Source organism: Desmodus rotundus, chromosome 2 (assembly GCF_022682495.2).
Source record: "Desmodus rotundus isolate HL8 chromosome 2, HLdesRot8A.1, whole genome shotgun sequence".
In the NCBI taxonomy this organism is placed as follows: Eukaryota; Metazoa; Chordata; class Mammalia; order Chiroptera; family Phyllostomidae; genus Desmodus; species Desmodus rotundus.
Window position 1 is genome coordinate 131,554,324 of NC_071388.1, and position 21,831 is coordinate 131,576,154.

The 21,831-nt window shown below is 32.3% G+C and overlaps 1 protein-coding gene across 1 annotated transcript in view; it reads right to left on the minus strand.

The window, feature by feature from the left end:
• LRP1B (LDL receptor related protein 1B) overlaps nucleotides 1–21,831 on the minus strand; it is a 1,720,016-nt gene that overhangs the window by 208,621 nt on the left and 1,489,564 nt on the right. Inside the window, exons 60-62 of the mRNA XM_053919407.2 lie at nucleotides 15,089–15,211; nucleotides 12,960–13,141; nucleotides 3,961–4,160 (exon numbers count right to left, since the gene is read on the minus strand). Coding sequence (XP_053775382.1) covers nucleotides 3,961–4,160; nucleotides 12,960–13,141; nucleotides 15,089–15,211 — 505 coding nt within the window. The remainder of the gene's footprint in view (nucleotides 1–3,960; nucleotides 4,161–12,959; nucleotides 13,142–15,088; nucleotides 15,212–21,831) is intronic.

The window sequence follows — 21,831 nt, forward strand, 5'->3', positions numbered from 1 at the left end:
CCACTTCCCCGGTCCCACCCATCCCCACCTCCCACCTTTTAATTCTTTAAAGAATTACAATTGTACATGAAGTTAATAAGTCATCAAAACAGAGGTCTTTTTTCCTAAGTGGACTATAAATCTTTCACTGAATATTTGCAACCCAACCACCTATAATTCTGCCATTCAAAGCTTATAGATCTTTCCTCTTAATTCTGCTAAATAACTATTGAACATAAAACTTTATCCCCATTTCCACAGCTATAATCACTTCAAGTATTTTCTCCTAAAATATTTTAACAGCCTCTAAATTGGTTGCCCTTCCAGGGTCTTTTCATTTTCCATGCTGTTGTCAAATCTAATAATAGCACTCTATCAACTAAACACCATCACTGGCTCCCTATGACCTAAAGGATAAATTCCAAATTACTTAGCATACAATCCCTGTCACAGTCTGTCCCCAATTTGCCCTCGTTTATCTAGTGCATTATTTCCCTCTTGTAGTACTACCAGGCATAGCCAAATTGTGTAAACCCTCTGCTGTTTCAAGACTCAGTTACATCTCTGCAAATGCTATTCCCTCTGTGTGAAGAATCCTTCCTGTATTTCTCCATATGAAGAGCCTGTAGTACATCTTTTAAACTTCTCAAAGAACCCCTCACTTTAGCAAAGACTTCCCTATTTCTCCCTGCATTTTTACAATATTTTGCATATACCTCTAACCCCAATCTGATTTATATTCTATCTGCATTTCAGTTTTTCCCATTAAACTGAAAGTGCTTAAAAGACAGAGATACTTCATCTGTGCAATTCTAGGCCCTACCATAACTTGTAGCACAATCAGTCAATCAATCAAGTAGTAAATGTTTGTTGAATGAATAAGTGAATGAATGAATGGGTAGATCTAAAGAGATCAGAGAAATTTTTTTAAAAATCAATGAAAATTTGTTTTAAAATAAACTGATTCAGTTATCCAGTAGCTTGCAAAATATTCTATTGTATTAAATTATTATTATTATATTTCATACTACTACAAAATTATTGGGGTAAAAACCAGTAGAATGATATGCACAGGCTTTAAGTAGAGACTCATTTGACTAAGATTGCACCTTAATGTTCCTAAACTAGCAAATTGACTAATTTATTATTATTATTTTAATTTTTGCAGTGCAGTGTTTGGACTTGGTAGAAAAGTATATAGAATAGAAGAGGTACAAAAAAGATGATGGAAATGACCAAGCATATTGAAAGTCAGATGTACCTCAAAAGTCATCTGATTTAGTATTTAGGGCACAGAATTCAGAACCTGAAATGACCTTTGCCTGGACATGTAAAAACAAAATGATGCTTCATTTATGCAATTAATGCATGGTTTAAATCAGAATGTACTTGGGGGAAAAGCTTTTCAAAAGATAAAGTGCAACTCAGTTTAATTTTTCTCCCTTATTAAAATTTAACTTATGATAAAGGACCTTAGTTCTGAAATTTCTCATATCTCCTTCATATTTTCAAATTACTTGGTCAGGATTGATCTATCCCACTCTGTTGATGGGCTCTGGCTCCAGTTTTAATATATAGAATAAATGAGAACAATAATGCTAGTTTAGTTAAGAGGAAAAAGAAGTCAGCGACCAAACTAATAAACAAGTTATTGTTGGTATGTATCATTTTCCACCTCAAATACACACCTAGAAGACAAGAACATTCTCTGTTCTTTGTGGAGCAAATGCAAAGAGCAGAAAAGTCCCATTTCTCTTTTCAGACATGACAAATAAATGGCTCTTTTTTCAGTGGATGTGGAATTGGCATAATTCAGACTGCTTACAATTAGTAGCTCATTAGTAACTACCAGGTGATTATTGGCTTACATTAAGATATTGGCAGATGCCTGGTAAGAAACTTAATGAATTTTTCATTAGGCTTCCTCAGAAAGCCTATAGGAGAAAATATTTCTGAAGGCAGCAGCTCTTTTGCTTTCCTTCCCCTACCCCATCCTTAAGCCACCAGGTATTTTCAAAATCAAATTTTAAAATGTTAAGATCATACCTGCACACTTGTCAGATAAATATTTCAGTCTTTAATAGATTTAGTACTATTTCCTCCTGAGATTATATATATATATATATATATATCCCTCTACCCAAAGTTACCACCAGTTCTATGATTAAGGAATTCTTCGTTTATATGGATTTAATTTTGTATTAGGTTTTCAAAACATCAGTCACCTACATATCTGACATAATTTTTAAATAATGAGTAGAGGATGGAATCTATAGTGTTTAATAGACATTTTTAACTACAGTATTGTTATTTAAACAGTAAGATTTGAATAAAATAAGCAAGTATTTGATGCTGTAATATGTGGCCAGAAATTGTTTATATTTTACTATACAGTAAAATTGAGAACAAAGTAATATATTCACAACAACTTGGTATTGTGTGTGTATGCTAAAAACAGACAGGTTCATGGTTACATGGGTAAAATACTGATTGCAGTAATAAAAAAAAATCATCTAAGGATGTTGCAAAATATTACATTATTGATTTTTTTGGAGGAGATATAACTGCTGAATGCACGAAGTATGATTTTGACTTGTCAACATTATTTTTTTGCTGTAATTAAAATCCTAATGTGATCTTTAACACATTTTTCACTCAGATTACATCCTGATGAATTTCTTTATAACTGGAATGCCAACAGCTAAAGAAGTGACTTATTCAACTATACTTGTCATAATTGAATCTTCTTACCCTTAAAAAAAAAAAACTCTTAAAGCTGTGAGCATTTTTAGTTAGAAGGATATATTTGTTGAAAGGAACTTGAGCAAAATTATGAAATGGTGCAACTTTAGTAAGATTCATTCATTCATTCATTTAAATGTATGTATTTATTTAGTGGTCTCATCTTTCTCAGGACTCCATACATTTTCGGGGCCTCACGCTCTTTCTCATCACTCCTTCCTTGTCCCTCCTCCAAGGGCTTTGTTCTAAGCTCACTGCAGAGAAGAAAACAGTCTGACAAGCTAAACCACACTAATGTGTAGGCTTTCTTTGGAGTCTCTCTGTGAAATTTGTACTTCATGAGATATTTGAAGATGAAAACACCTAATAGCAAAGATGACAATAGGTCATTAAAGATAAATAAAAACTGATTTCTTTATTTAGGGAAAACTTAATCCTTAAAAAGCCACCTACATCTAAAATATTTTGAATGTTCATTTGAATTGTTTATGGTTCCTGTTATATCCATTTCCTTTTCATCGATGCCCTTCTTCTCTATTACATCATTCTCCATCGCTCTTCTTAGTTCCTTCATGCTCACCAATTTTTTCTCTATGACTTCTCCCCATCTCTAATTCTAGTGCTACCTCCCTCACATTCAATTGCTTCATTCATTTGTTTTATGCTCAGAGTTTTTATATTTATTCATACTCAGATTATAAACATTCCTAAATGTTACTCTAATTTTAAAGCTGTTTCCACATTAATTTTCATTGCCATTGTTGATTAGAAAACACTAAATTCAATCATGTATGTAATATAATTGATAACTTTTAAATAATATTGTTTCACTGTCCTTAAAAAACTCTACTTTGACTTAGTGTTTTAAGAAAAGTCAACCCTACCAGATGGCAATAATAGCCTTATGTTTACAAGCTAATATTCTTGTTTCAATTCAATTAGAATACATTTATATTAACTTATAAAAATATTGTTCATTTATTATAAAAACTATTTAGGAAAGTAAAATCAGAGAAAATCTGAAGAGTGTCAAAATAATATGTATGCATGATTATAGAACTTCTAAATAAATACATCTAATTCCTTATTTACCAGTATCATCATAGAGAACAATAATTAATGTTAAATTAAGAAATGCATTTGATGAAAGTATACATAATGAATATATACATGTTTTCTTTCTAAATAAGTATTTTATTCAGTGGTAAAATACTGAATTATTAGTACTACTAGACCAACCTTTATGTCTATGAGATCCATCCATGTTGCTAAATTCAATGTGATTTTCGTCTGCCCAGTAGAGTCTATGGTTTACATAGTCTATAGTTAGTGCCATAGGTCTAGAAATCTTGGTTTCTACAACAACACTCTGATTGGTTCCATCCATCCCAACACGGCCAATGTGAGGATATTCACAGCAGTCAATCCAATACAAATACCTAGGAAAGAAAATGAATAGCCACTTTGTTTTCAGACACTTCAGGAGTAAAACCTCACACAAAATTTCACTTCTTTGCTCAGCTACTTCCATAATGAAGTTTTGGTATTTGTCTGAATAGTAACTTCAAAGAAATACACTTCAATGCAAACTTTTCTAATTTTTTTAGTATCATATAGCATGCTTTTAAATGTCCTTATAATTTTAAACATGTGTCCATTAGTATACAAAATCACATATCAATATTAACAGACATAAACCTTCTAAACACATCTGTGAAGTTGGAGAGTAAAATTGTATAGATATATGATTTTCTTTTGGTTTTTCATTTATAAAAAAATTCTAAATGAATTACAGAGAAATCCATTGTATTTTCTTGAATCTGAAATTGTTCAGTGTGAGCCAGTAGCTACTTGTGACTTTTTAAATTCAAATCAATTAAAGACATGTAACATCAAGTGAAGTGCACTGTTCCTGAGTCACACTAGCCACATTTCAAGTGCTTGATGACCATGTGTCTGCTGGCTGTCATATCCAACAGCACAGGTACAGAGCCCTTCCATCATCACAGAGAGTTCTATTAGCACTGATTTAAATTACTGGGAATTCAGAGTACAGTACTGTTTATAGACAGTGGTCAATAAACAGTAAAATGGAGTAATATTGGCACTAAAACAAATTGTGTTAAACATAGACAGTGTATTCCATAATATACAAATAACGTGTGTATATTATGTATGTGTGTATTTGTACAGAGATTAATTACAAATTTCTCTCGATTTAATTACACCATTTATTTTTGTCATAATAGGAAAAGTCACTTTATCTTTTTGAATATTTCCTTATTTATATTATTCAAAATTGGAGTTAGAGGATCTTTAATGGATTTTTCCCATTCTAACTGTAAAATTAAAATCCATTAGGCCAATTAATTTTCTCAGACCTCATCTTTTCTTTTTAGGAGGTATAGAATACTTAACAATTAATTATTCACATTTGAAGATGTATAATTAAAATAACATGTATACAATTATTCTATATTGTTTGAAACTGAAATATTTAGTTTAAATTAAAATACCTCTCAAAAATTCTAACTGATAATTCTATTCAGACGTTTTAACCACACACTACAAAGGTAAAGGTTTTTAGAAAGAATAGTAATCAAGTACAGGAATACAATAAATAATTATTGCAAGAATATGCATTTTTGTATCAACAATTATTTTTGGGGTGTATGCATAAAGGCAAGTGATGATGGATTATAAAAATAATAAAAATGTTCCTTTGCTAGCAAAATATCATTGAGTTCTAATTAAGCATGGAATAAAAATGGAAACTACATATTTGATAAAAACTAAACAAAAGGCAGAATTTTGTGAGCATAGATTCAAAGACAGCTCTTAGAGGCAGAACTTGAAAGCCGACCAGAGTCTGGAAGTACCGCACTCAGCTTTGCATAAAGCAATACTCTAATTCCTAAGGTTTCTGTATATCTACGTCATTCTGAAAATATTTTGAAAATCTCAAATTATTAGAATGAATGAGTTCTATTTTGTTGAATCTTGAATTATTTTTAGTATATTTTTATTTTGAAAAGCCAATATATATCAGTAAAACACTCTTGAAAGACACAAATCTGTTCAAGTAAATTTATGCAGAAGCAACTTGCTGAGATAATGGCAGATAAACAAAAGGAAGAAACTGAGTAAAAAAGAAGTAAAACTCAGAAGATTGTTTAGCTCATTGAAATAAATTAGAACTTTTCTCTATGCCTTTCTGACCCCTGAATCTTGGGAATATTAACATAGCAATTTTGTTTTCCTAATAAATATAATAGGATTATTCCAGCTTCTCTGACACAAATTAGATATGACCAAATTTATTGTGCTTCTATACAACCATTTTATGTTTTTAAGAACTAAATATAAGCAAATAAAACTTAAAACTAGGGTTTTACCAACTTCTGTCATATTAAAATGAACATACACAATTGTTTTAACTAGAGATAGTCTTCATATTTCTATTTAGTTGTTTCCTCTAAACTTGCTTGAAATTTCAATTGAAACATCCTTGAACTTAAAAAAGTTTTCTTCATTAAAATATATCAAAAAAGTAATTCAAATTATTGTATGTGCATAATAATGTTTTTGAAATCATTAAGTATAATATACATTTCAAATTGTTTGGCAGCCATATAATAGCATTTCTAAATTTGTATTCGTATTCTGAAATTTTTCAATTGGCTATTATCATCATTTTGAACCAAAGTTAAAAAAGGAGGAAGAGCATATTTCATGGAGTCCAACATCTGGTTACATCACTCTAAATAACATCAGTAAGAGTTCAAGGCCTGAGATACTTTTCTTGCCATTCAAACTCGCTGTTATTTGGCACAAATATACTTCTCCTCCACTATTCCTCTCCACTATTAAAATGTGTGAAGTCAGCTCTAGTTGGAGTATTTAGTTAAAGTCCTACATTTTGACTTATGTAGTCCTGCCTGTTCAATTATATAGATATATTTATTCAGATATAATTTATATCATCCCTTGTTCTCCACAAATTCTTTTTTGATTCATGCTAGTTCACATTTTTCAAGGAGAGTTACAAGATTAATATATTTGAGAAGTGCTTTCTTAAAAAAGTAAGCAGTATCTTTTCAATTGTAAGATTTTCAGAGCCTTTCATATGCTATAAAACATAGTGATTCTTCAAGAGGCAATTGTAATATCCCTTTTATATTATGTAATTTTGAGTAACAAATTATTTCCCTAGAGTACTTTACAGGAGACATACTTTTGGATCCTGTGCTGTAGCCCTCTCTGGTCTAGGGAATTTCTTTTCTTTTTAAGATTTTATTTATTTATTCTTAGAGAAGGGAAGGAAGGGAGAGAGGGACAGAAACATTAATGTGTGTTTGGCTCTCCAGCACCCCCTCCTGGGGACCTGGCCTGCAACTGAGGTATATGCTTTGACTGGGAATGGAACCTGTGGCGACCCTTTCTTCAGTCCACTGAGTCACGTCAGCCAGGGCTGGTCTAAGGAATTTCTTTATCATGTGTGTAATTGAACAGCACATGCATTGTGCCCACAGGAACCCACATAACAGTAATGATGTGGGTTCTCAGGTCTCATAATCAAATAACCTTTTAAATTATTTTTAGTCATTGATTTTAGATTTTATTTATTTTTAGAGAGATGGGAAGGGAGGGAGAAAGAGAGGGAGAGACACGTCCATGTATAAGAGGAACATCAATGGGTTGCCTCTGGCCTGCAGCCAGCTGGAGACCGGGCCTGCAACCCAGGCATGGGTCTTGATCAGGAATCATAACAGCAGCCTTTCAGGTCGATGGCTGGTGCTCAGTCCGTTGAATCACACCAGTCAGGGTTTGGTGAAACATCTCTGATGAGCCCCAAGTCCATTTTAAGTAGATTGAGAATCATAATTTAAAACAATAATTCTTTGAGACTATATTATATCCTATATATTTCTTAGTACTGGGAACATAGAGATAAAAAGATATGATTTTTGCCTTCAAACCTCTCAGTGAATACAATAGAAATGGATGTAAAACAATTGAAAAAATTAAAGCATATTATGATAAAACTGTTTTACTATAGAGGCACAGGAGAGGGAATGATAATTTTACCTACATGGAAACGGTATAAGAGAAATCTTTTGCTCACTGATAAATCTTAAATCTTGTTTTCAGAACTACCTTACAAATTCCTTAATAATGATCATCTGAATGACTTCAGATTTTAGAACAAATTATGACTCAATTAAAGATTTTAATGCTGCAACAGGTCTTGAAGCTCAACTAGCCTAAAGCCTTTGTTTTACTAATAAGTTGAGACCATACAGGAATATGTGTTTTGTCCCATTCAATTGAGACAGTGACACAATTGGAACAAAACTCAGGTTGTCAGATTTATAGACTAGATTTATTATTTTTCTTTTTCTAAGCAGCACAATGAAGAGTTCTAAGCAAACAAGCCTTAAAAATTGGTCATTCTAATTCTAGATCTACCCCTTACTAGTCATGTGAACCTGGGCACTTTAATTAGCCTGCCTAAGCCTGGACTTATTCATGTTGAAAAGGGATAATAATGGTTTCTCCTCATAAAGTTTACTGTGAGGATAAATAAGAGAAAAGACTTAGAATATTGATAAACATGTGCTAAGTTTATAGTGAATGTTACCTATTATTATTTATCTGCATTAATATATTTTATTTAATTATACCAGTTTGGCCAAAAAGTTCTTTTAGTTTTTTTTCTGTATGATGGCTCCTGTAGTGCTTAGTTGTCTTTAATTTCATTCAGAACCATTTTGTTACATTGTATTGTGATACTTGTCATATCACTGTGCATTAAAAATAAAGTTATCAAAACTGGTGAATGTTTGTAGCCATTTTAATATTGAAGATGGAACAAAATAAGCAACATATTTGGTATGTTCGAAGGTGTCAAAAGTGGTTTGTGAAGTTTCTTGGTACTATCAACATTTTGGTCAAATAATTCTTTGCTGTGGGACTCTCTTATGCATTGGAAGATGTTAAGCAGCACCCCTCCTGGCTTCTACCCACTAGAAGCCAATAGCAGGAAATTGCCAAAATTACTCAAAATATCCAAATCAGTAAGATTATTTGTGGAAATGAAAAATGTGTCTTTTATTTTACAGAACTAAACAGACATTTTTTCCAACCCAATATGCACCTATTGGGTTACCTTCTAGATCTAGATTGTATTTATGTTATTACATGATTTACATGAATTTTATGAATGTTACTACATTATTATTCTAAAGTATTCATTAACCAAAAGAATATTATGAAAATATTCTCATGCACTCAGGGAAAGTACAGTGGAAGTGTACTCAGGTATGAATAAGCCTTCATAAACACAAGATTTTTGTGTCTCTCTCCTTATGGGTAGCTTCTGATTGCTAGATTTTCTTTTCTTTTCCATAGTTAAGCCTGATTAATATATGTTTTCTTCAAGTTACTCAATAAATCTGTACCAGACATACTAGTCATTTTAACATCTGAAACACAACCCCTTAAAAATTACCTAAGTACAGAATTTGTTGTAAATATTTAAAGCTGAGAAATAAAAATTTCATTGGAAATGTCAAAAAGGAGAGTTCTAGTTTTCACCTATATAATATGTAATGTTTACATGTGATCACACCTGAAAAATCTGAGCTGCAAATCATATCTATTCTGTAAATTATCACCGAGTATAAACGGACAACAGAATGTCTGCTTGTAACCATAGACAGACTTCAGTGATTCTTGGGGATATTTTTGTAGCTTAATATAATTTGTTATATTTCTTTAAAATAAATTAAAGTTTTCTCTCAGTTTTTACCTTTTTTCTGAATTTGGGGAATAAATACATAGAAGTTTCATCTAGCTGTAGTTTTTGTCATTTTGAATGATTAAATTAATGCTTAATAATTCACTTCCTATGTGTTTTTGCCTAAGTATGAGAATATAGGTTTAAAAATTGGTAGGAAAATGTTTTTTTTTATGTGACTATAAAGTTTAATAAAGTATTTCTCTGTTCCCCACAGAAATCTGAAACTGAATTTTCATTCCTGGTGTACATTTCATTTCCTCACAGCAAAAGTTCCCTTATGACTCTTTTCTTTGAAATATGCAAGTTATTTACATAACAATATATTGGTTTGTGCATAGTTGCAGGTACAAGGTCCCTGTAGCTATAACCATGTGTGCTCTGTATGTCTAGCTGACCGTGTATTATTTCCTTGATAACAATCCCTGTGTTAGGTGCAAACTAAAAATAAACCATGGCCCTCATGCTAAAGGAAATTACTTTCTACATAGATAGATACACTAATACTAGTCACATGTATGCCTGAAACTAATCTAGTATATGCCAATTATACCTGAATAAAATAAACAAGTAATTAAATATAAATAAAACAGTCATGTAATGTAATATGTTCATTATATGGTATCTACTTAGGCACCATTGAGGAATGTTTCACAAAAGAATTGATACTGTCTGCTCTTGCTGGAAAAATGGAAAGTTATCCCAACTGTAGAAAAAGCAGAAGAGCATTCTAGGAAGAAAGACTATTAGGAAAGAAAAAATAAATAAAACTTTACTTTAAAAATAAAGCATGGTTTTGTTAGGTAGGATAGATACTAAACCAAGGCAGGGAGGAGGAAGGAGACATGTCTCTCCCACTAGCTCAGCAGTCCTGAGCCTGATCCCATAAGATTGCCAGGTGTTCCAGCATCACAATAAACACTATGTTAGCACGGGAGGAGGGAAGCCCTTGGAATTCTATGTGTCGTTTCCACTATCTGGGAAAGAAAGCCTTGAAACTGTATTTATCCCAAGGCCTGAAAGAAGAGGGGGTCCACAGTGCCCAAAGAAGAAGTCCACGAAACAATTGTAGTTAATTGCCTGCCTCTGGTCACTATCTCCTTTATGAGGGGATCTCTAATGCTTACAGAAAGAGCATATAAATAACTTTGGGTAACTGCCCCAACTTTAATTAACTGCCTCTATCACATATCTGTCTTACAACAAGATGAGCAAATAGAGGCTGGAGCAAGATAAGGATTCTGGCTTATAGACCTCTACACGTACCTAGGTTTGGGTAGTCACATCAACCCAGGGAAGCTGGCACCACATTTACCCATCAGTCAATATGTAACTTCTTGACCCCCATCTTGCCAGCTATATCAATCCTCAGGACAAAGGACCTGATGCTCTTGCCGCACTTGCCTTGCCATGATATGGAAAGATTCAATTGCATTTGTATTAAATAATCCTATAATTTAAACTGCCATTTTTGAGGCAATATTGCACGATATTTGGAACATTTATGGCATTTTTTTCACCCTGAAGCTCACTCCTAAAAGCTAAAAACCCGGCTGCCCTATATCTCACTGTGGGGAGCAGGAAAACAGCGTGAACAAAAAGGTGTCACTAGGTTTTATCTGTTCGATTAGGTGGCTTTAAGTGTTTCATAAAAAGTTCCAACTTTTACCTGTTTCTTTGGATATGATATATATATATCATATCCAAATATTATCAAGAAGGAAATCAACAGAGTTTTCATAACACCTACAATAATTTATGTTTAATTTTTTGATTGACAGTTGTGATGGTCGGTTTTATGTTGATGATAACTTATGACTGCTTTCAGTTTATGAGGTAATAACTGGAAACTTGGAGATATAAAACTTAAAACTGGATTTTGTTCTGTTCACTAGGCTAGGATGTGGCTTTTGTTTTCTAACTAGGATATGCTACAAGACTATTATTAATATCGACAGGTAATGGTTCTTTCATTTAGAAAATGAAGCATCTTGAATAGTATAAAATGAGAAGCTAAACTAGCCATCTTGACTTAGCAGAAAAGGACAGTGGTTTGGACATAGTAAAATAAGTATCTTTTAATAAAATACAAGTGAAATTAAGTTGTTTACATCCTTATAAATAAATGATGATGGTAACCAAATTTAGTATATCTCAACATTATATCTTGAAACTCATGGAGAAAATAGACTCTCTTATGACTTTTAGTTAAAATAGGATTGACACTCTTTCAAAACGTCTGTTGCTATGGTAGAGAAAATATTTTAAGAGGTAACAAATGGTTATGTAATTTTATTAAAGTTAAAACTTGTACATTATCATGGAAACAGACTAATACTTACAGTACAAGTCTTCTCTAGTACATACTGCTTTTACCAAATTAATTTTTAAAATTAAGCTGTAATATATACTACAACATGATCACTATGCAAATTAAAAATATAAGTGACCAAAAAAAAAGACTCAATATATCAGCAAGAAGCAAATTCTAATGGTTGCATATGGTGTGATAAAAGCAGTGATTTGTTGAAACATATTTGAAATTAATTTAGGCAGCAGAAAATTTAGAGCACTACAGTTATTGTAATACTTGCTACTGTGAATGCGTCCTATTTTAAAACATCAAAGTTTTCTCTGAATTTGTTATTTTAGTAAGTGTGGTGGGTAGGTTGAACCTCTACAGAGATCATTTTGGGCTATGTAATCACTCTAAATTATAGAGTAAAACACCGTGGAGAGGTGTGCCTTCTCTACCTATCAAAACAACATAATTGAAAGTAAATGGCCACAATCTAGAGAACTTCAGCGAACATACACCAGCAGCTTTGACACATTAATGTCTGTTCAACCCTCATCTGAGTTCTCCAGACAAGTGTCCTTCACCCTTGCAATGAGTCGTTCACAATTCTTACAATAAAATGCAAATGAACCACAGCTGCAATATGAATCTTCCCCGATACCCCTACTCTATTTTTTGAATGTATGCATAAAGCCCCTTGTTATTTACTCTCCATGGATACTACTTACGTCTCCTGTTCTAAAGTGTGGCCCAAATTGTATCAGCCATGTGTGACTATCACATACATGCAAAATGTGATCCAGGGTTTATTCTTTATTTGCCTTTCCTCCAAGATGTAACAGCATTAAAATTAAAGAAATCTCTTTGTTTATCTATTTCCACAATACAGTTATTGATTAGTAAGAAAGAGTTTTGTTTAAAGCTTTAAAATATGCTTGCTTCAAAATTCCATCATTTAAATATTTTATTTCATTGTGATAATCACATTTCTATTTCTTATTTCTCAAAATAAAATTCTACACATTTATACTTTACATCAGATTCTATGTTAAAACCTGCAGAACAGTATTTACCACATTGAATGTATTGTAATCCAAAGTCTGAATTCTTAATTAAAATTTTTCAATATTTGTTACAAACCCAGCTCGAGGATCTAAAGACAGGTCCCTGGGAAACTTCAGCTTTTTGCTAACGAGTATAGTAGGGTATAAGCCACTGAGTTTGGATACTTCAATGATCCTCTTTTCTGTGTCAGACCAATAGAGGTTTTTTCCAATCCAATCAACAGCAAGCGCATTGGGGACAGCTGTGTTATGCACTACCTAGCAAAATAAGGATTTAAAAAGTTAACAGTGCAAATGCCTAGCATAAGAACTGAGCAATTGATTCTTGCTTTTTGCAGAGATATAGAATTCTATTTAAATATTAGAAATGAAATTTAAATAAGCATAAAACATAGAATAATTTACGCTAATAAAATTATTTACCTGTGGCTGAGAAATTACCTAACATGTAGTCAGGCCCCTAGAAATTATATATGGGTTTAAGGAAAAAACACCTTAATCTGAAAACAGCTGTCCGACAGCTACATGGTTATTGAATCCACTTCCGTTTCAGTTTACATGTCCTCTCGAAAAGAGGGGCATAAATTCTGTCACACATAAACACCCACATGCACGCACACACATACACCAAGAATCACTAAAGTTTATCCTTAACAGGCTCTAGGCGACATATCAATAGCATTTACCACTCCCCAAACTGTGTTTGCCATAGGTAAATGATCAACTACAGGAGAGAAAGAAATACAAGCGAGAATCTAACCTAAACAAAGCGAAGTAAAACTATTCTCATGCAACTATGTGCTCAATTCCAAATCATGCCAATATCCAATACAATAAGGATATAGGCTTTTTATGTACAAATATAAAGCAATTCAAATTTATTGATCTATATGTCTGCTATTTCTGAGTTCTCAGTGCTTTGAGGACTGTGTGACAAAAGTAATTGAAACTTGGGGTTGTATAGAAGTCAATAATAATATAGTTAGAGACAAAAAATACTAATAGAATTTTATAGTTATCTTTCTCCCAAAACTGTAAATAGAAAGGTTATGCATAAAGTGCCAACATGAACATTTCCAGCAATTAATATTAATTTACTATACTGAATTGCACAACCCCTTTTCTTCTCCTCCCAAATTAGACTTGGAAAATTGCCATGTTTGACAATTTTAATGAAAATCAGTGAATTAGTAATCCCAAAGGAAGAAGTATGCATCCTATGTTATGACATATTTTAAAGTAATAACGAATCAGTATTGGCAAGGCACTATGGAATTAATGTCCTTAAAAATATTAAAGCATCTTCAAAAATATAAAGATAACCAAAAATTCAAATGTCATAATAACATATAATCAAGTTTGAGTAATGTAACTTTTGCAGTTTTTATATATATTCCAAAGAACTGAATTATAAAACAAAAAATGAATCTTTTTGTTCTATATCATATACTGATATTTCATATAAAACATCACTAAATTCAGTTGTTCTGAATTACCAGAACCCAACCCGCTGGTGGTTTGGGCATTGTATATACATATTTCAAGATAATTAATATTTTCAATATTGATTCCTTCCAACAAAAATGTCTGTATGATATAATTAATGGCTAGAAAGAGTTTAAGCAATTAATACGATTAACTACTTGAATTTAAACTTCTTACAATAAATTTTGCTGCATATAGACAGTGCAGATAATTTTATTTTGAAACTTGAGATAACACAGAAATGGTGCCAAGATCTCATATCTAAAAAGTGACCATTCATAATGCTACACAAATACATTCAATTATTTCCATTTATATCAATTTTAATAGTGCTATAATTTAAATCTATAATTTAATAATTTTTTTTCAATTACAAATTCTCAGACTTAACTTTTTCTTTTATACAAATTAACAGAATTGAGTCTGAGGCACTCATCATTCAAGCTGAAAGCCTCCATCACATAGTCTAGGGTTGTGAATAAGGATTCACATGTTATCTACTCAATTTTATTTTTACCTTAGTTCAAATAATAGCATTATAATGATATATAAGGATAACAGTTCATATTTCATATTTAACATATGTATTAATTTACATTATAAAATTCAAACCAACCTAATACATTCTGAGTTGTGCCATTACCATCAAATAATATTTCCTATTTAATTCAACCACACTAATAAAATATCTAATAATCCCATTGTTGGAATATCACTCACCTTAACATCAGTTCCATTTAAACACATTCTATTTATGCGGCTGCCATTGGGTCGGCTAGAATCAATCCAGTAGATAAATTCTTCTCTGTAATCAAAGTCTATAGCAATAACATTGTTTAACCCCTGAAAATAAAAAGAATGGGTTTGAATAATAGTTAACAGAAAATATTTTTAAATATTTTAGGAGTTTATAAGAGTCAGTATCTCACTCTGCATCTAATACTTGTAGTTATTATAGTATTTATTACAATAAATAGAATTTGAGATCACATCCTTTTAAAAGCATCATATGTTTACATTCTTCCTCCACCATACACTTAAGATGTTGAGTAATTTATTTGAAAATATTTTCCAAGTAGACCACAACAATTTAGTAATGTTTATAGTTAATGCTTTAAGTATATAGCCATTGAGGGGAATAAACAAAACAAAAACCCTAGCTGTGGGGGGCATAAAGTAAACCAGTCTCATTTTAGGTTAATATTAAATATGAACTTGATGACATTGTTATCTGTTCTGCGGAGTAGCCAGAAAAGAGCACACATCTAAACTGGAAAAATCTCTGATGATTTATGATGTTCCCTGGATAGCCATCTGATTAAAATCAGAAAAGATGATTTAGAAATTTTATTTTTCCTTTAAACCTTTTGTCTCAACAAGATAAATAGGCTTTAAAAAAATCTTTTATTCTTCCAAGGTCTCCTTAGGTAATAATACAGAGCTGTGTTAGAATTTAAAAATTATAACTAGGTGAGTATTTGACCAAAAAGGAACTGGAGAGTCAATATCTTCTTATTCCATATGGTGGAAATATGAGGAGTAACCTCACTTCAGAATGGTTATGTATTTTTTAGCAGGTAACAAAAATGAACATGAATTCCGCTGATTGGTTTCCGAGTGTTACAGCTCTTTGGTTTAGCAATTCTGCTATTTGACTGATTTTGTCTGAGTGCTGTACGAAAGTATCCGGCAATCTTCTCAGATGTTGGGTTGCTCAGATGATTGCTGAGGGATTAGTTTAATTCTGAGCTATTCTTAGGGTTTATAGATTTACTACCCCAAAGGATTAATGGATTAATAAAGCTTGGAATAGAATTTCAGTTGTGCTAACTCATTTTAAGGCCTGAATAGTTTATTAATACGTAAATTTGTATGGATCCAAAATTAATTTGATATGGCAGACCCTTGGCAAAGCCCCAAAATATCTTTGCTATATCTTTATATCTGATGTAAGCTTGCTTATATCAGTATTCACCCTAAAGTTGTAGTTAAGGCTCAAATTGGAGACTTAACTACAGGAGTCATTTACTAGTAGTTTTAGTCCTATAGTTAAGGGTTGACATCTTCAGGGAGACAGGCTCTCTTACTTGCTTTCCTTTGGTTTGGGGAAGGAGTGTTTACCATATATGACTTGTTTCCATATGCATTCTCAAAATTTAAAATGTAATAACAATAATAATGCTGCTTTAGATTTACCTAGTGCTTTACGAAAGTCAGGCCAAGTATAAATTATTGCTATTCAGGTTTTATGTATTTTCAACTATCTCCAAGAGTAAGGATAGCCTATGTATAGAAGCAATTTAGAGAATGTCCTGGCAAATACTGATTTTTTCTTCTCTTAACAAGACTATATTCTAGTAGTGATGGTGTTAAAATAGTGAAATCATATGCTTCTACTTGGCTTAACGTGAGCAATCTCCTTTTCTTCAGCTCTGGGTGATAAAGATAACCACTGATAGGCTAACACCACAGAATTTCATGCCATTGGTCATAAGCAAGAGACACAAGGAAATAAACATGACTCTGTAAATTCCTCATCATGACCAGATAAGTAAATGCAAATATACTTCTTACTGACATTACCAATCAAAATAATGACTATAAATGCTAAAGAAACAACTTCAATTAATATCCAGTCACAGAATCAAAAGATTCACTAAAAATAAATATTCACAAGCTAAAAACTGGAGGACTCTTTAACTAAATATACTTAACTATACATATCTAAAAAGTTACTTTGGCAGTCAATCGAGGTTCTAAGTATACATTGAACATATTCCAAGTTCTATAGAAGATTTAATAAATTCATTACAGTAGTAGGATACAGGATTTTCTATTTACATTCAAATGCTTTTTTTTTCATCAGGTAAATAAAGTAAATGAGTTAAGTTTCTGTAATGGACTTGCGATTCAGCTGGAGATCGATAAATTGGAGATTTATAGAGAAAAGGCAGAAAGGAACTTGTCTATAACTTTAGCAAAAATTACGCACAATCCCCAATCACGGAAAAATCATCCCCTTTCTTTACAATAATCAACTTATATAATACAAATACAATTCCAAATTTAGTAAATCCACTCTACTAAATTAAAGCTGCAAACACAGAGAAATTGAAACTCTGAATTCTGATATATATATATATATATATATATATATATATATATATATATATAACCAAACCTGTCATTTTTCTACAGTTTACTATTAATTCATACAGAAAATGGTTCAATGTTCTCTTTGTAGAATCATAAGCAAAGGGCATTAAAATAGCCATGGGTGTGGTCAAAATAATGTGTAAAAACTAGAGTCATCCCAGTGGTTTCTTAGCTGAAAATGGGTTTCATCAAAATCCTGTTTGCTTCTTTCATTTCTATAGCTGAATATCTGTACTCTTTCATTCAAATGATTAGTTTAGCAAATTGTGTTTTGGTTTTCTGTATAAGTTTACTGGATGAAAGGCACTGTTAGTATTGAACTGATAACCTATTGGAAAGCTACTTGATTAATTTCCACTTCTACAATTCATGTTATTAAAGTATATCTTCTAAATGTTGTATAAGAATTTAAGTTATAGCTGCCCTAGCAATAACTATGTTTTAGACTATAGAAGTTAAAAACATTCTACCAGTTTTTATAATTTTATGCTACAAAACTTCTTGAGAATGTTCCTGATGATACTGGAGAATAGAACTTGAGTTGTTAGGGTAAATCTTTCTTCCTAGTCATCTATACAAACCAACCCCAAATTATTAAGGCAACAGTGTTGCTGTCTTTTCATTTATTTTGACTGAGAGAAAATGTGGAGAGATAATTACATTTGTTTTCTACCTCATTTTGTGTAATTAGACAAAATTTCTATTGCCTAGAACTTAAATACGGGGTCCGGCAGAAGTAAGGCCTGCTTGAGTGTGGTTGGTAGGGTAATAATATGGGTGTAATAATGTATAGTTTTAATTTGAACATTTCACCTAAAATGTTATATGGTGCGCTTGAGTGTGCTATTGTTATGTTATAGAATTATATGCTTATGATTTTGTAATGAAAATTTGGTAATAAAAAGGGTCATTATTTGAGCGAGACCCTGTATTTCTACAATGCAATGACAGAGTTATGGTTAAAAACATGGTCCCTGACAAAAACGATATTTTTCAAACTGTCTGTGGTCAAAACTGGCAGTAAGACTCACCTTTAGTTTTGGGGTTTCTATTTCCTTACTCAGTGGTCACCATTAACAGATGGTGTGCAAAAGCATAGGTGTTCAGAGTCTTCGTGAGCTTCCTCATCTTCCTCATTCCCTCTTTATTTTTGTAAACACTACACTAAGAAACTTATCTGAAATTCATCCTCACTTAGGTACTGGTGATTGGCAGTAGTTTAAAATTATTCCACCAGGAAAAAAAAGTGCTACCCAAAAGCGTGCTTTAAAGTGGTTTGGTTATATAAAACAGACTTAAATGATGCATAGAGGAAAAGAATCATTTTGCTCCATTAAGAACAATCTCTGATAACATATTAGCTATAAAAGACAACAAAAAAATCAAAAGAAATGTCCTGAGCCACAGAGTTGGAAAATGAAGCAAGGAGTGCCGTTGAAATTCTGTTGTACTTCTTTTCATGAAGTGTTGCTACATTAGTTAGATTTGTGGTTCAGCTGAGCTTTTAAAGAGTATCTGAAAGGGAGGACTTTCTGAGATAGCACAGTCTGAAAGAGAGAAATGCTGAAAACACACACACAAAACAACATGGATAGATTTGATAAAAGCATGCTAAGCGGAATAAGGCAGAAAAGGCAAGAGCCATATGATCTCATTCATATATGGAATATAAAACTAAAAGTAACAACCAAGGAAAACAAACAAAAACTCACAGACACAGACAACAGTGTGGTGGTTACCAGAGGGAGGGGGTGGAGGGGGAGTAAAGAGTAAAGTGGGTCGAGTCAAAGTTGATGAAAGAAAATTTGATTTTGGGTCCCGGGCACTCAATGCTCTCTACAGATCGTGTATCATAGAATTGTGTACTTGAAACATATGCTTTTTATTAACCAATGTAACCCAACCCGTTTAATTTAAAAATACATTCTGCCACGGTCAGGCAACTCAGTTGCTTAGTGTTTTCCCAATAAGCCTGATAAGGCTGGGTTTGATTCCCAATCCGAGCACATACAAGAATCAACCAATGAACGCATAAATAAGTAGAAGAACAAAATCAATATTCTCTCTCTTTCTCTAAAATCAATCAATAAAATAATTAATGAAAAATAATTATTCAAAGGCAAATAAATAATATACACATATAACAATAAACGATATAGTAAAGAAAAAATCAACATGTCTTTTTTCCAGAGACCCTACAAGGAAATCAATGACTGGTACACTGAACTTGGAAGGTACGGAGAGGGCATGCAGATTTACTGCAAGAGAAAGATATTTTTAAATATTTTGTATCTTTGCTACAAGCTTAAAATTAGGCTGCATAGAAAAAAAATAATTCAATTAAGTTAAATCATGTAGAAAATGACTGACCAGTAAAAACTTTCCCCTTTAAAGCAGTTATTTATATACTCTTGAACATTTTCCCTAGAAATATTTATCTCTTAAACTGTAGTTGTCTGATTTTTATAATTTAATATATTTCTGTTTAGTTTTTATGAAAACATGAAAATATTTTATATTTTATTAAATCTCCTAATGGCTTAGAATTCGAAAGCGAGGCAGTGTAGTTCAGTGGACGGTGGTGGCTATTCCAAACTCAAGAGCAAGAGACATCCATGAACAAGATAGAGATACATGTGGCAGGCACATGGCAAGTTTGAGTCTCTGAGGATTTGGAAAGCATGGGCTCTATGTCAAAGTAGCAGCTGCTAAACAGTTTGCACTATGGCCATTCATGTATGTGATCTCAGCACCGAGACACCTTCCTTTTTTTTTTTTTTGCTGGGTAGCTAGAAATCTGGATTTTCATACAAATTTTTTATTTCCAATTTGCAACTTAGAGAGAAGCTGGAAAATTCTAACTCTGTTATGAAGAGTCAATATCACACTTGCTAATGAATGTTCACAGTTAAAATAAGACTAAATCTTGAAGCAAAATGAATGAAATTCTAATGATAGCAATAAAGAAATCCATCACTATGGTGGAAAAATCATTTTAATTAAGTATTTTTTGTGTCGCTGAAAAATTGCCATGAATGGCTTTCTTTGCCTAGCCTAATGCTGGCATAAATATCACAACAAAAAACACCCTTATTTTGGCCACTTATTCTAGATGGTGCTTTCACATATGAATGCCATTGTTATGCAGTTTGGGGCCAAGAGAAATTTGTAGCAGAACAAATACAAACTAAATCATTCCAAAGAATCTATAACTTCTGACAATTAAAAATACAGGGTCCAGCAGAAGTAAGGCCTACTTGAGTGTGGTTGGTAGGGTAATAATATGGATGTAATATTTTTAGTTTTAATTTGAATATTTCACCTAAAATGTCATATGGTGTGCTTGAGTGTGATAGTCATATGTTATAGAATTACACGCTTATGATTTTGTAATAAAATACTTTGTAATAAAAAAGGGCATTATTTGTGCCAGACTCTGTATGCTATACTAACTGTACGTGATTTCTCTAGTCCATGTAGTAGTCATTCTAGTTTTAATTTTTTGATTTCATGCAATTTCCACTGCAAAGTAGAAGGGAAAAAAAAGTTGAGGTAAGTCACAGCTTTGCATTTTGCCATAAAATGGAAATTATATCTTTTCATATCAAATAACATATATAAGTAGACTGTGACAATAGATTTCAAATATATACAGAAGTCAAGGTTTTCTTGGGTCTTGGGATGGGGTAAGAGATAAAAAGAATAACACTGAAAATACGTGCCTCATAACATTTAACTAAGTGATAATCATACTTTTGCTCCTCTGTTTATTCTAAATTTTAAAGGCTGTATATCATCAATCTTGTTTTATTTACTTCCTGGTTCTATGAACAGAAACTTGAACTCTGTAAAAGGTATTTATTTTTAAATCCCAGAGGCATAGATACATGGAACAGACTGACAGCCCTCAGAGGGGTGGGGATGGGGGAACTGGAAGAGATTAGCCAAATAACATGCATATATGCATAGTCCATGGACACAGATAACAACAATGTAGTGAAGGTCAGGTTGGTGGGGGGGATGTGGGAGCTGGGTAGAGGGGAGCAAAGTGGGGGGCATCTGTAATAGTGTGAGCAATAAAAAAACACAAGGGAGAAAATCACATGTGGTTAATGCACAAAATATGTTAAAGAGAATTTTATGCTTTCTCTACTCTAACTATTCTTTCTCTTACACTAAGTATACCTTGCATCTTTTATCTTTGTGATAAGACAATTTCAGAGCGTCACCTGGACAATTCAAATGAAAAAAATATTTGATAATCTCACATACATTCATACATGTATTTGTTTCATAAATTCTAATTG